The 14,685-nt window shown below is 42.2% G+C and overlaps 1 protein-coding gene across 3 annotated transcripts in view; it reads right to left on the bottom strand.

The window, feature by feature from the left end:
- TMTC3 (transmembrane O-mannosyltransferase targeting cadherins 3) overlaps nucleotides 1–14,685 on the bottom strand; it is a 94,568-nt gene that overhangs the window by 51,704 nt on the left and 28,179 nt on the right. For all 3 annotated transcript variants that reach the window (XM_083182359.1, XM_083182360.1, XM_083182361.1), the window contains exon 4: nucleotides 8,232–8,450. In XM_083182359.1, coding sequence (XP_083038485.1) covers nucleotides 8,232–8,450 — 219 coding nt within the window. The remainder of the gene's footprint in view (nucleotides 1–8,231; nucleotides 8,451–14,685) is intronic.

Raw genomic sequence — 14,685 nt, 5'->3', positions numbered from 1 at the left:
GCCCTTGCTCTAAATTCTATGTCGGCAAAACGAGCCGCCTCTTTAAGGAAAGAATGGGGCAACATAGAAGTGCAATCAGGCAAATTTTAGCTGGGAAACAAATAGATCAGCCGGTGGCTAAACATTTTAAGCAAATGGGTCACAGTTTGGCCCAGCTTAAATATAAGATGATAGATCATGTTCCCCCCAACACAAGAGGGGGTGACAGGGATCTACAGCTTTTAAGGATTGAGGCTAAGTGGATAGCGCAGCTCAATACGGTTCAGCCGTATGGGCTGAATGAGTACCTATCCTTTACCAGCTTCCTCTGAACGAAAGTGTTGTTTGCTATGAAGGTTCTGTCATTTTTTTTGTATGGTATGCTCTTTTGAACCCGCTAAATGGGTATTTAATATGCTATATGATTATAAGTATATGCATGAATTTTACTATGATGAAATTGTGATGATTTCTATATTGTTGTTGCAGGACTTTGTCTCATTTGTTTATATGGTTGCCCTGGTGATGGTAACTATGCACACACACACTTTTTTTTGCGAGCCGGGCTCCTAGGCAATGGACGTCATAACGCAGGGAGGACCTCCCTAACCATGCGTCACGCTCTAGCCGGAAGTGGGCGGCCGCCCCTGATAGACACTTTTTTTGTTAGTTAGGTATAGTATAAATATGGTGACTTTGTATCTTATCTGTATTCCTGATGAAGGTCTCATAAATAAAGAGACCGAAACGTTGAAAAAGAAACACTGTTACAGTGTCTTTATTCTTCTTAAGACCGAGAGTGCCACGATATACCTGTATATATATATATATATATATATATATATATATATATATATATATATATATATATATACATACACATATACATATACACACACACACACATATATACAGGGATTGACAGGTCTTGATAAAGGGCACACAGCCCGAAACGTTGGCACACAATCCTTGTGTTGGTATCTTTTATTTACAAAAGTTTTATACTGCTGTTAAATCCCTGGAGTGCCGGCTGTCAATCCCAGTCTACATCACCCTGCTTCCACAGGGTTTGCAAGGCACCCGGGTTGCTGATTTTAAGCGAGTGCCAGGATCCCTCTATACGGATATATCTATATCTATCTATCTATCTATCTATCTATCTATCTATCTATCTATCTATCTATACACAAAAAAAAAAACAACAGTATTTGAGCTCAAAGCAAGCAAAGCCTCTTGTTTCAAATTCATGAAGTTCCTGCCAAATAACCAGTTAGAACCTAATTTTCTGATCGTTTTACCACATCTTAGACTTCAGTTTCGCAATTTTGCATAGGGGATACATTTTAGTAGCTCTTAAATGGTGGAAGATTAGTTATTTATTTGCTTCCCAAGTAAGTGTCATATTCATAGGCAAACGTTTTACACTTAAAATATAATTATATATTTGGAAAGTGGGTATTTTGTTAAGAGATTATATATCTCTAAAAAATCCCCACTTTCCAAATACCACTACTTTTGGGAACTACTCCCTGTATTTGACAGCAGTGTCCCAACCATCCCAAGAATTTACAAGCCATACAATCATTTTGGCAGACAGCACAGAAAACTTTAGGGGGATCCTGACGGGTGCCGAAAGCTAAGTGTTCCTTCTAGGGCAAATCTACGGTTATCATCAGGAACGGAGAGGATTCAGTAAATATTTTAAATAATCAAATCAAAAAGCTTTATTGTCATTAATCAAAAGAAGATGAATTGTTAAAATGGTCAAACCCATTGAATGGAAGCTATTTTCTTTTTTTTTTTTTTTATTTCTACCAGCTCACGGAAAAATAAGTCCCTAAGTGCCCTCTTGTGGTTAAGTGTGAGACTACTACACAAAATGCTGTTCATTAAAGGAAATACATTCACTGACACTTTGCACAAAGCTTTGGGGGAAACTAGCCTACTTAAAAGATGGACTGACAATGATGAAACTGGTGAGCATAAAAAAGATCCTGCATTAGGGAAAACAACAATTATCAAGATAAGAAAAATAACAAAACAAAAAGATAAAAATATGTATTTTTGAGCCATTGGGCTCAACATCTTGTGGCGAGAACAACAGTGCACTCAATAGACGCAGTCACGCTAAGCAGGCTATTCAGGGAATGTGTTCATTTTGAAGCTCCATGTATGTTTCAGGAGCCAAGGTACTTTAATGGGCCTAATTATGGTCATTATTAAAAAGCAGGGCATCTGTGCAGCCAGCTTTTTCCTCTTGGTAGGAGCCCATCTGTTTACACCAGGCATGTCCAACGTTGGCCCTCCAGATGTTTTGAAACTACACATCCCAGCATGCTTTGCAATAGTTTTAGCATTCTCTAATAGCAAAACTGTGGCAAAGCATGCTGGGATGTGTAGCTTCACAACATCTGGAGGGCCAACGTTGGACATGCCTGGTTTACACCTTCCCCTGCCAACCAGTGTGCCTCCTTAAAAGGGACTGGGAAAAAAAAAAGTTTGCATTCAGACCGAATTGCAGGGAAATTCTGTTTTCAAAATATAACATTTACAGAGAGAGTTAGATTTGGGTGGGGTGTGTTCAAACTGAAATCTAAATTACAGTGTAAAATAAAGCAAAATAGGCCACAATTTAGCCTGCACAGAAACAATAACTACCCCAAATCTAACTCTCCACGTGTTACATTTTCCCCACCTGCAGTGTCCATAGTTTTGTCCATTTTGAGATCAAATTTGTCTTGCGATCAGGTGTGAATTAGGCCCGTAGTCAACTAAAGCCTCAGTAGGCAGTACTAGTCAGGTTGAGTCTTAAAGCAATTGTTTGTTGAATCCCAAATGAAAAGGTGGGTGTTGGCGAAGATGTAGGGAGTGTGTAATAGGGGCCCACAATCTAGCTGATAATCACATTTAGGAGAAGATCCACAGCAGGGGTGTCCAAACTTTTTGCGACAATGTCCAGTTTTGGTGAGGTGAAAACGTGGGGGGCCGAACATTCAGCCTGACATGCTTTGAATCATTAATCGCATCAGAATGGTCCCCCATCGCATCAGAATGGTCCCCCATTCTGCCCCCATTCACTTTATGCCCCCCAGCCTGCCCCTTCACTGTATATTCCCTAGACTGCCCCCCTTCTCTGTATTTCCTCCAGCCTGCCCCCATTCACTGTATGTCCCCCACTCTGCCCCTTCACTGTATATTCCCCTACCTGACAATCTTTCTCTGTATGTTCCCCAGCCTGCTCCTCCTTCACTGTATCTATGTCCACCATTCAAGGTATGTTCCCTACTCTGCACCCATTCACTCTGTCACCCAGCCTGTCCCCCCTTCTCTGAATGTCCATCACTGCCTCCATTCACTGTATGTCCCAAAGCCTGACCCTCCTTCACTGTATGTCCCACAATCTACCCCCATTCACTATATGACTCCCATTCACTGTATGACTCCCATTCACTATGTCCCACAGCCTGCCCCACCTTCTCTGAATGTCCGTCACTGCCTCCATTTACTGTATGTCCCCCAGCCTGACCCTCTTTCAATGTATGCCCCCCTGCCTGCCCCCTCCCTTCTCTGTATGTTTCTCAGCCCCTTGTGTGAGCCAGAGGACAGAGAGGCAAAGCAGGAACTAGAAGGACAGGAGATGCTTGGGCTCCCACTGCCGCCCTCCTCCAACTCTGCATGTTACGGGAGCAAGCTTCCCCCTTGCTGCACCCCCCACCCCCACAAACACACTGCTGTCACTGTGATTGCGGAGGAGGGTGATATACAATTGCAGCTGCAGGGGTTGGATGCATACTCACCCGAATGACACCAAACACATCTCATTGTGGCGGCCGGCACCTCCTCACTGCTGCAGACAGCAAGGTAAAAAGACACGCTCGCCAGGTCCCCACCTTTAGTGCTGTGTGTCTGGCATCTGATGCTCCACCCGCTTCAGGGTGGAGGCTGCGGGCTCCTTGAAATGACAGCACGGGCCACAATTGGCCCCCGGGCCGGATTTTGGACATGCCTGACCTACAGCAATTAGGAGTGTTTCACACAGAATTTGTCTATACAGGAATAAGTTGTAAGGTAGTGAATACACTGTGAAGTCCCTCTCTGTAGGGTGTAGTAACTTCTAAGGTTATTTTAATAGAATATCCTGGAGAACCATTTGAAATAGTCTGGCCTCTTTAAGAGTGGCACAATAAAAGAAGTTAACACATATTGCAGGATTGCAACTAGGATGGCCAATCCTGGGATCAGCTGGATCCCAGTATTTCGGCCTAAAATCACCGGGATTTCAATCCCGGTATTGAAAGAGCATGCCCATTTTTTTTTTTTTTTTTTTTTTTTTTAATGCTAGGCAGCGCTCAGTAGCAGATGGCTATGATGCTGCCTCGATCTTTGGCTGTGTGCATCGTGACGTCAAAGGTCACCCTTGAGTACCAATAGGCGGTGCTAAACATGCCCCTCTGACAGTGCAGCGCCCCACTTTTTTTTTTTTTTTTTTACTGCGAAGACCCACATCCGGCTACTTCTTGATACCACCCGTCTGGAAAACAATTCTGGGGAGAACACTGCCTCCAGTACTGCCCCAGCTGCCATCAACCCTTACCACACCCCTAATCCCATTACTGACCACCTTCTTGCCCCCCAGAGCTGTCCCAACTGCTGTCTGCTCTTTCCTACCCCCAGCAATGCCTGCCCTTACTCCAACTTCTCTGTGCCTTAACCACATCTACCCCAAATGCTACCTGACACCAGCACTGTCCCAACTGCTGCCTGTCCTCCATAAAGAAAAAGTAGAGTAGGACCCCAATTTTAAAGAGGGATCCCGGCATCCATAATTATTTTCGCTCAGCGCAATCACTGACCAAATTGTGATGGCTAGACGACTGCTAATGTGGGAGCTTTAATGTGTCAATTCTGGTATGCAATTGTAATACCTAACAAAAGGTGGTCAATGGAAGTATGACCCTATTTCACATAAGAGCTACTGAAGCACAAATTGTTGAAAATGTAATGCTGGCTACTATAGAAAGGTGTCAGAACACAAAGTGTATCGTAGCTTGCTACATATGAGGCTGCATAGCCAAGACCGATCCAAATGTCTACAAAAAAAGTGCCTACAAAAGAGGCGTGTCAGAACTACAGAGGAATGGAAGATGGCCCCAGGTTATATGCATGAAGTTTTCTTTTACATCATAGGTACAACCGTGTACACATTTTCCTGGATGGGACCAGAATGCACTATGGAAATAAGGCAAAGGAGTGAAGGCAGTGCAATCTTTGGCAATGATCTGCTGGAAAACTGCCTACCGTGTGGCTTATTGCTGCCCTGTTGAATGCCCCCCCCCCTTTTCTTGCCGCTGAATCTCTTTGGTACCATGCAAGGGGATGGGCTAACTAACACATCCCCCGCTAGCAAGAGAAATCATTAGACGGTTGCCAACCATTGAATGATTTATCTTGCCTTCCCAAATAAACATAAGTCTTAACTGACTTATTTACGAGCACTAGGCTGAAGACAGGTCGGGCAGCTGACGTCCTGTGATGTCAGCTGCCCACCCCCAGCAGGCATCAGCCCGCCTGTGTTCCCACTGGAATGCCCCAAAAACATTCCCATAGGTGAGCCCCCCATCCCTCTATCCCTGCAACGATTAGCCTGACGAGTGTGTAACTCGTCGAAGCGGTTTGTTGCCGGGGTCTGCATGTGTAGACCCCCCAACATTGGAATAGGCCCGAATTGTCCCCTTTCTGAATGGTAGTGAACTAGGCTTAAAGTCTCTCTCAAATAAAGTGTCAAAGTCTCACAGTCTTGTATGCTTTCTTGTAGGGCAACACAGGCTGCAGCATGGCTTGCTCACACAGTTCCACCGATGTAGTGTCAGTGTTTGTTAGAATTCTGTTTTCTATAGGTGGCCTACATCCAATAATACATTGGTCTCCAACTGCAGTGCTGCCTGGGCTCTATGCAAAGGAAAATTCTCCAAAATGCAGCTGTCTTCCAGACTGACTCACTTGCCAGCTGCAGTCATCTGGCAATATGTGTAATTAGGCCGTACAGTCCCAGACTCTATATTTTGTACATCGCACAACAGGGGTGAAATGTAATAGGGTAGGAGAATCAGAAGGTAAGAGATTGTGAGTTTTCCCTTTTTATTTTAAAGCGGAAACCAGGTTGTTTTGGCCATGCAATTGAGTGCCGCCTTAAAACAATAAATGGGAAAGCTCACAATCTCTCACACTATTACATTCCAGCCCAGGACTACTTCAGCTTAGAGTGGCACCCCTTGCACCTGCCCTTAATGCATTAAACTAGTATTTTAAGAAGACTGCATATTGAATTGCACACTGAGCGAAAGACCTATACATTCCTACAATACAGTAGGTCAGATTTGGGGGTGGGGGTGGGGGGGTCTTTTCACACCTCTGTAATTCTTTTGGTACTTGTTTCCTAGAAGGGCGCCCAAGATTTTGATCCTAGGCATCGCAAGGAAAAAAATTGCGTCGGTCGCATTCCATGCGGCCAAAAAAAGCGCATGCGATGCGACCGACGCAATTTTAGATAGGGAACAATGTTAAATGGCCCAATTGACCTGATTTCACATAGGGAACAATGTTAAATGGCCCAATTGACCTGATTTCACATAGGGAACAATGTTAAATGGCCCACAGACCCCAAATACCCACCCTGAAGTGTGATATGGCCCCCCAATTGTTAACGCCACCCCACGAACAACGTCAACCCGAAGCGTGGCGAGCCTGCGAGGGGCGGCGGTACGCGAACTCCGACCTTTTCATACCCCCACTATCCACGTCGCGTGGAGTTGAGAATAGAAAGTGTGGCGAGCGCAGCGAGCCACAAGCGTGGCGAGCCCCGCGAGGGGACGCGGAACACGCTCCCGAAGCGTGGCGAGCGCAGCGAGGGGACACGGTTCGGGCCACGCTTCGGGCTCATATTCCACGTCCCCTCGCCACGCTTCGGGTTCGGTGGCTCGCTGCGCTCCCCACACTTTCTATTCTCAACTCCACGCCGACGTGGATAGTGGGGGTATGAAAAGGTCGGAGGACGCGTACCGCCGCCCCTCGCGGGCTCGCCACGCTTCGGGTTGACGTTGATCGTGGGGTGGCGTTAACAATTGGGGGGCCATTTCACACTTCAGGGTGGCTATTTGGGGTCTGTGGGCCATTTAACATTGTTCCCTATGTAAAATCGGTAATCGCGTCGGTCGCATCGCATGCGATTTTTTTCTAATGCAATCTAATGCAAAATTGAATGGAAAATCCAATGGAAAATCAAATCTAAAGCAAATCGAAGCATGTGTACACCCCATAACTAACATCTTAGCCTCTCACTAGTTTTCTGCACTGGGGTGGCTGACCTTTGCCGCCTTAGTGGTGTTTTGCGTCCCAAATTAGTATTAGGGATCCAGAGACTAGGTCACCTATATACTGGTTGGGTGGTATTCATTTGGCCAAAAAGTTTGGCAAGAACCTCATAGACCAGTGATGGCTAACCTTGACACTCCAGCTGAACTACAGATTTCAGCATGCCCTGCATCAGTTTTAGCATGGCCAAATATTAAATGGGATGTGTAGTTCAACAACAGCTGGAGTATCAAGGTTAGCCATCACAGTCAGACTATGCATCAGCACTATATTTTTTTCTTTCTTTGTAGAAATGCTAGGTCTATAAAATGTCTCCTGTTGTGACAAAATAGTTTTAAGTAGAGAGGATACTCACTGGGAGGTGTGTGGTCATTGGAAAATATCGCATAGGTCATGTGACGGATTTCCATTACACATTGCACCCATGTCAATGTGCGGTGTGAAAGCACCAAAACGAATAACCCGGGTCGGCCAACCCGTCAATTCGAGCCCGGTTATAAGAAGAGTTAAACTGGAGTCACCCTATGTATAATAGACGACCCGGGTTTAGTGTAAAATCAAGATCCCAGGTCTGACCCAGCATTGCTATGTGAAAGCGGTATTAGTGGGATGTTATTTTAAACACAATATATGCGCGCGCGCGCGCACACACACACACACACACACACACACACACACACACACACACACACACACACACACACACACACACACACACACACAATAAAAAGTTACATAATGGATGGTTACTGATGTGATGTTAGTGCATACATATTCAGATTGTACAGTGATTCTTAAAATGTTCATACCACAAAGCACAATAAGTAATCATAGCAAAACACTTACTTATAAAAAAAAACAAAAAAACAAAACATACTTACAGCTTCGGTATGTATTGGATGGACAGCAAATAGCAGAGCTGCAATAAGGCTGGTTTGGTTGTCCAGAAACAGTTTACAGACTTTGAGAAAAATCATGCAGACCACGGCATGTAGGAGCAGGTTCAGAAGGTGATAGGATACTGCATTTAATTCACTGAACATATAGTTCAAGCGAAATGTCAGGACTGTAAGAGGACGATATGATTTATGACTTCTTTCCTAAAATGGAATAGAAAATTAAGAGGATTAACATAATAATCATTTAAATGCTATGGGAGTAGTTCCCAAACTCAGATCTCAAGGCATCTAAACAGTGCAGAATGTAAAGATATTTATGGCTGAACACAAATGGTTAAACAGCATTGATAGAGGTACTAATTATCCTGTGCACACGCTTGGATTTACTAAAAATATGGACTGTTAGGGTCCTTTGAGGGCAGAGTTTGGAATCCTCTATACAAGGAGGTTTTTTTAAGTGTTGTAAAACTCTCACTTTTGATTATGTTTAAGCACAATTTTATTTTTTTAGATTCCGTTGCGCTTTACAACTGTAGACAGTGATAAAACAAACTGGGGTACTTATTTAGTTTCACGGCGGCAGCGCGAGGACGCTCTATCTAGGAATCTTGGCAGCTTGCCAGACTGCCTGTACATTATCAGCGTCCTATGCTGACTCCTCCAAGGCAGCCCAGCACTGGTACTCCTAAGCTCCTGTGAAGCCTAGTGAGCGCCTCTCACACAGCGCTTGTGCCTGCATGATATCCTCTCTCCTGTGGAGAGGGGATCATGCGGGCGCCGGCGGAGAGGCGCTCCATCTTCGTGATACGTAGGAGCGTCTCAGACGCTCCAGCAGCAAGGCAGCCTCAAATGCTCCAGCAGCAATGCAATGATACCCTCCTGCCTCTGAGTAGCTATTGCTATTGATATGGCAGGTTTGAAGTTGTTCCTGAAACACCCCCAACCATCCTCGCCATCCCGAAGCGTAGCGAGCCCCGCGAGGGGCGGCAGTACGCGTCCTCTCAACCTTTTCATACCCCCACCATCCATGTTGGCGTGGAGTTGATTTTATAAAGTGTGGCGAGCGCATCGAGCCACCAAGCCCGAAGCGTGGCAAGCCCCGCAAGGGGACACTGATAACTTCACATGTATTCCGCATCCGCTCGCCACACTATAAAAAACGCATGTGTTCGATGCAATCCACCCGATACGCGTTGCATTGCTTATTATTAAAAGGAAAAGGTTTTTTTTTTTTCCTGTATGTATGTGTCTAGTATAAGAATGGTCTTTTTCAAATATCAGGCACATATATATATGACCAGAACCAGTCGGTTCAAAAATAAATAAAAAAAAAGGCTTCTTAAATAAATCCTTTGAAGTTTACTACATAAGTAAAACAGAAAGTAATGGTTCTGGTGCTTACAGTTAAACCTCTTTCTTAGAATCCATCTGGGTGACACTGCATGACCATGGAATTTAGTCAGTTTTCAGCACTTAACTAGTTAACTTTTTCTAGTATATTAATGCTCCAACGCCTTAAAATTTAAAACACACCCGCCCCCAATAACAATTATGGAAGTAGGTCTCAACATCAGAAGGAAGAGATCAGTGCACCCAAATGAACTACAAAAAAAAAAAAAAAAAAAATATTCATAAGCACACACCATTTCAAATTTCTCTCTCCGCCTCTGGGACACTGGATGACCATTGACGAGAATCAAAGATGCCTAATGGTAAGGTATGCTCAGCCTTGGCTTAAAGAAATACTTTCTGTACAAAAGAAGCATCCTTGGATGTTCAGCCCCCTTATTTGTATGCTGAATCGTGACCCTAATTTCATATGGCTATAGTCTACTTGGAAGTTGACCAATCTCTTTTTTTTTTTTAGCACCATAACATTTAATCTATATATTGATTTTATCAATTTTCCGTATGCTGCTATGCTCTCAAATAAATTCCTAAGACTCTCCCCACATCTAACTGACAACAAACTCTGATCAGTCATCTTACTTGATTTAGCTAAAGTCAGTATTATAATTTGTATTTATGTTAATTGGGCACCCACTAAGCTATTTGCTTAGTTTTACGCGTCCGCTCGCCACGCTTCAGGCTCAGTGGCTCGCCACACTATATAAAATCAACTCCACGCGGACATGGATAGTGGGGGTATGAGCATACTAACTATAGTGGCCACCCAACTAACATAAGTACCTTATCATTTCTTAGGATGACATGCAGACAACACTACTTTAAATTCGCTAAAAATAAAGACCTGTAATTCTGAAACAATTCTAGCTGATGAAATTGCCATAAGAAAATAATTATTAGGTTTCTGCAAAAGTTGGTAATGGAAGTGCTGACAGCACAAGATAAAAAATAATAATAATGTTTAGCTCTGGTATCGAAGACAATGTTCTATAAGTAAATTGATAAAGCGAATATCTATACCTGAAGGGAACGTAATGCAAGTCCAATATTAAGCCTAATTTGAAGAAAATTAGCAAACAAAAAGATGAATACGAAAATCTCAATTTATGACATCATGGGGATATGTTGAATTGTACATGGGATTTTGTCTGCTAAATTCTTTGCAGATGCAGCAGCCAATTTTTAAAATTACTGTGGTTAGAACCACAGTATTTAGGCAAGTAATTATGGCATAATTAAAAAGGTATCTAGAAAATTTGAATAGCTTAATAAGACATGAAGGGGGTCAGGGGTAGATTCTTAAGCAAGTCCAGGCAATTTTTCCTTCAAATACAGGTTGAGTATCCCGTATCCGTTATCCGAATTATTCCGAAAACCATACATTCCAGAAAGTGAAAAAAATTATTTTTTTTTTGCTAAAAACTCACTGGGGACATCTGTAACAGCACTACTGAGGACAGGATATGTAACTGGCACTATATATGTACAAGAAAATGATTGCTTGGCATTCAAATTCAATATCTGAGATAGTACACAAATTTTGTTTCATGTTTTGAAACCTTGTTTTTTGAACAAATAAAATATATGTGTGTGTATTTTATGTGGTAATAAAATATATTTGTGTGTATTTTATGTGTTTATACAGCATACATGCAAGATACTTTAAAATACATAATTGAAATATTAAAATATTCCGAAATACGGAATAATCCGTTATCCAAAATTCTTCTGATCCCGAGCATTTTGGATACGGGATACTCAACCTGTAATGATTTCATAAAAAAATAAATTGGACTTGATCCGGGGCTGCGAGAGAAAACCCCCAGAGATTTCTACAGAAATCACAACAGGTTATTTTCTAGTGAGCAATTGAATAGGAAATAAATTTCCAGACATGGGATTTGTCCAAGCCCCACTTTTAAATGATCATGTCATATGGAAAGGAATTCAGTTTTCACCCTATTTTGAATCATAGCATGAATGATTGCATAAGAAAAGAAAAGCCTTTCTCCTTTAAGATCATTGCTTAAACATATATGCCATCAAAATCTAACTGATGGATGGTCTGATAAAAAAAAAAAAAAAAAAAAAAAAAATATATATATATATATATATATATATATAATAGATGGATGACCCGGCACTGTGTAAGGTAGAGGATGCTTGATCCGGTGCCCCCACTTCCAAGCAAGGATAGGTAGGTAACAGCAATAGAGTGGCACTCTGGATACTTTCTTGTAAATAAACGGCAGACACTGTAGTCAGTTTCAACGTTTCATTGACGAAATTTCTATAAAGAAATGAAACGTTGAAACTGACTACAGTGTCTGCCGTTTATTTACAAGAAAGTATCCAGAGTGCCACTCTATTGCTGTTACACATATATATATATATATATATATATATACACTGCATTGATGAGGAAGCCAGAGTCTTGGACCGTCTGCCATGTAAAGTGTATCAGGATCTGAATACCAAACCTTTTTAGATCAGTGCTAAAGATCATTGGAATGCTGATCACTGGTAAGCTAGATGGAGCCTGAATGGTACTACTATTGCTTCTACCAGAGAGGCCTGGATCTGCAAGATAACATGTATTATCGTTGTTGAACAGAGAAGCAATTAGGTTTCTCTCTGGTTGGCCCCGCTATTTCCCCAAATCTTGAAGACATCTAGGTGCAAGGACCTTTCCACTGGAAGAATGGAGTGGCGATTCAGAAAATGTACCATCCAATTATCTATTCTTGGGATATAGATTGTGTAATTTCCTATCATTTAGAAAAGTCCTTGAAAACTATGGTTCAGTAATAATTACCAAGCAATTCCCAATGAGAAAATGGACTACCCTTATTCAAGTATTTTTACATGGACACCCACCTGAGAGATTTATAACTCTGGTGATAGACTGATGAACTGAGCCAATGGTCAATTGTTAGAATAGAACAACTTTGTAGAATATTAAACTGAAATAATAGAGAATGCAGTCTTATTTACTAAAAATGTTTCAAATGAGAACATCTCTCCAAGTTGCTTTGTTCACCTTAGAAATCAACTGACATCTGAAATATATTGGCAAAAAGAACCTTTCTATTTGGGAATTGAAAACCTGATTCAAAAACATCATGCACTGGCTGGGGATCACGTCAACTGATAGCCCACCCAATCATTGGACTCCAACACATCCATCACTCCTTAGAAGATTTAATTGAAGAGCCTGTTCGAAATCTTTGAAAATCAGATCATATAAATAAGGAACAATTTTTTAACCAATAGATCTTAGAAGACTTGTTATGAGCTTTTCAAATATACAAAAGAACTGTGGCGAAGCTTAAAAAAAAAAAAAAAATAAATAAATATATATATATATATATATATATATATATATATATATATATATATATATATATATATATATATATATATATATATATATATATATATATATATATATATGCATCTTTGTTTAGTGACATAACAGGGCTGTTCTGCACACTGTACCAGCCACATCCCCTTACGGATGAGGTCAAGATGGGGCTGCCAGCACCAGTAGGCACAGCACTGCATGGAGCGTCATCAGTATGCTCTGGAAACTTCAGACATATACACTTGGGGTTAGATCTGAGGCAGGCTCTCTAGGCTGGACTGACGGTGATCAGAGAAATGATGAATTATAAAGCGGAGTGGTCCAAGGAGTCTGGGCTCTGGACCACTGGAGGCATTTACCAGGCAATTAGAATCAACTAACCAGCCCTAAAAGCTGGGAAAGGCACTCATCCCTGGGCCTGAACACTAGATCTGTGGAGCTACTACCAGGAGGAAATGCAGAAACCTGAACATAAATGGAAATCAAAAATAGGAGAACCTTCAGGCCAAGGTTAGGGTGACCTGTACCCCAATTAAAAAGCATACAAAACAAGCTCCCACATCCTTAGCACCCAGGTCTAGTCAAAACTACCATCAAATGGAACAGTGAACGAATCACCACTATTGATTTTACTACTGATGTTCCAGTCTACTAGATTCCAACTCAGAAACTGGTGTAAAGAGTATACTTGCTGAGAGGTGAGTGCTGTAGCTCTAAGAATTCACAGGTGTTGCAAGGGCAAGCACCAGCAAGATGCTTGTAAGCAGTTAGATTAAAACAAGTCCGTGAGGACCCACTATGAGTAGGCAAGATGACAAAGTAAGTAACTTGCTTGAAGACTCACAGGAAGTATCAAGTATCTGTGTGCTAACTGTCCAGATGATAAAACCGGCTGGAACAGTACTATTAGTAGTATACATCATGGAGATTGTGGCAGTGTGCAAGGAATACTGGTTGGTTAATGGAGTGCTGGACACTGGTAGGATAACAGGAGTGCAGGTCACAGGCTGATAACAGGAGCACCAAATAAAAAAAAGAAGGCAGAGCTACTGAATTCAGGCTGACTGAACGAGGTAGAAATATTACCCCATTCTTAACCTGATTTTTTGGTACTAATTAGAAGTCTGTTTTTTTCCTTTCATATACACATGTTTTGTATTATATTTTTTATTGTGTTCACTATATTTTTTATGTATTCTATGGCATATATTCAATGCCGTGGGCGAGCGGTGACTGCGAGCAGGACTTTTTGCTCGCAGTCACCACTCACCCTGTCAGTATTCAACTGACCCCCCTCATTCGCAAATTCCCCCTCGCTCCGTTTTTTGAGCGAGGGGGAATTTGCGAATGTGCCTCCAAAAACTGCGAGAATCAAGGCTAATTACAGCGAGTTTGCTGCACTTGCCTCGGCTCTCGCAGTTTAGGGGAATCCTCGCCGTTCTGTGGCTGCGAGGATTCCCCCGGAACGTTGCATAGTGCGAGCGGCCGGCGCGGGGGTTAAACTGCGAGGATCACTGGTTTTCTGTGATCCTCGCAGTTTAACCCCCTCGCCGACCGCTCGCACTGGCATTGAATACTTGCCTATGTGTATAGATTTATTCATTTATATATTTATTATTATGTATCTATCAATTTCTGTAATGAGAAATTATTATTCATGAACTC

This window comes from Crinia signifera, chromosome 4, assembly GCF_055691185.1.
Source record: "Crinia signifera chromosome 4, ASM5569118v1, whole genome shotgun sequence".
Classification (NCBI taxonomy): Eukaryota; Metazoa; Chordata; class Amphibia; order Anura; family Myobatrachidae; genus Crinia; species Crinia signifera.
Note: the sequence above shows the minus strand (reverse complement) of the source record. Positions and strands in the feature narration are given on the sequence as shown.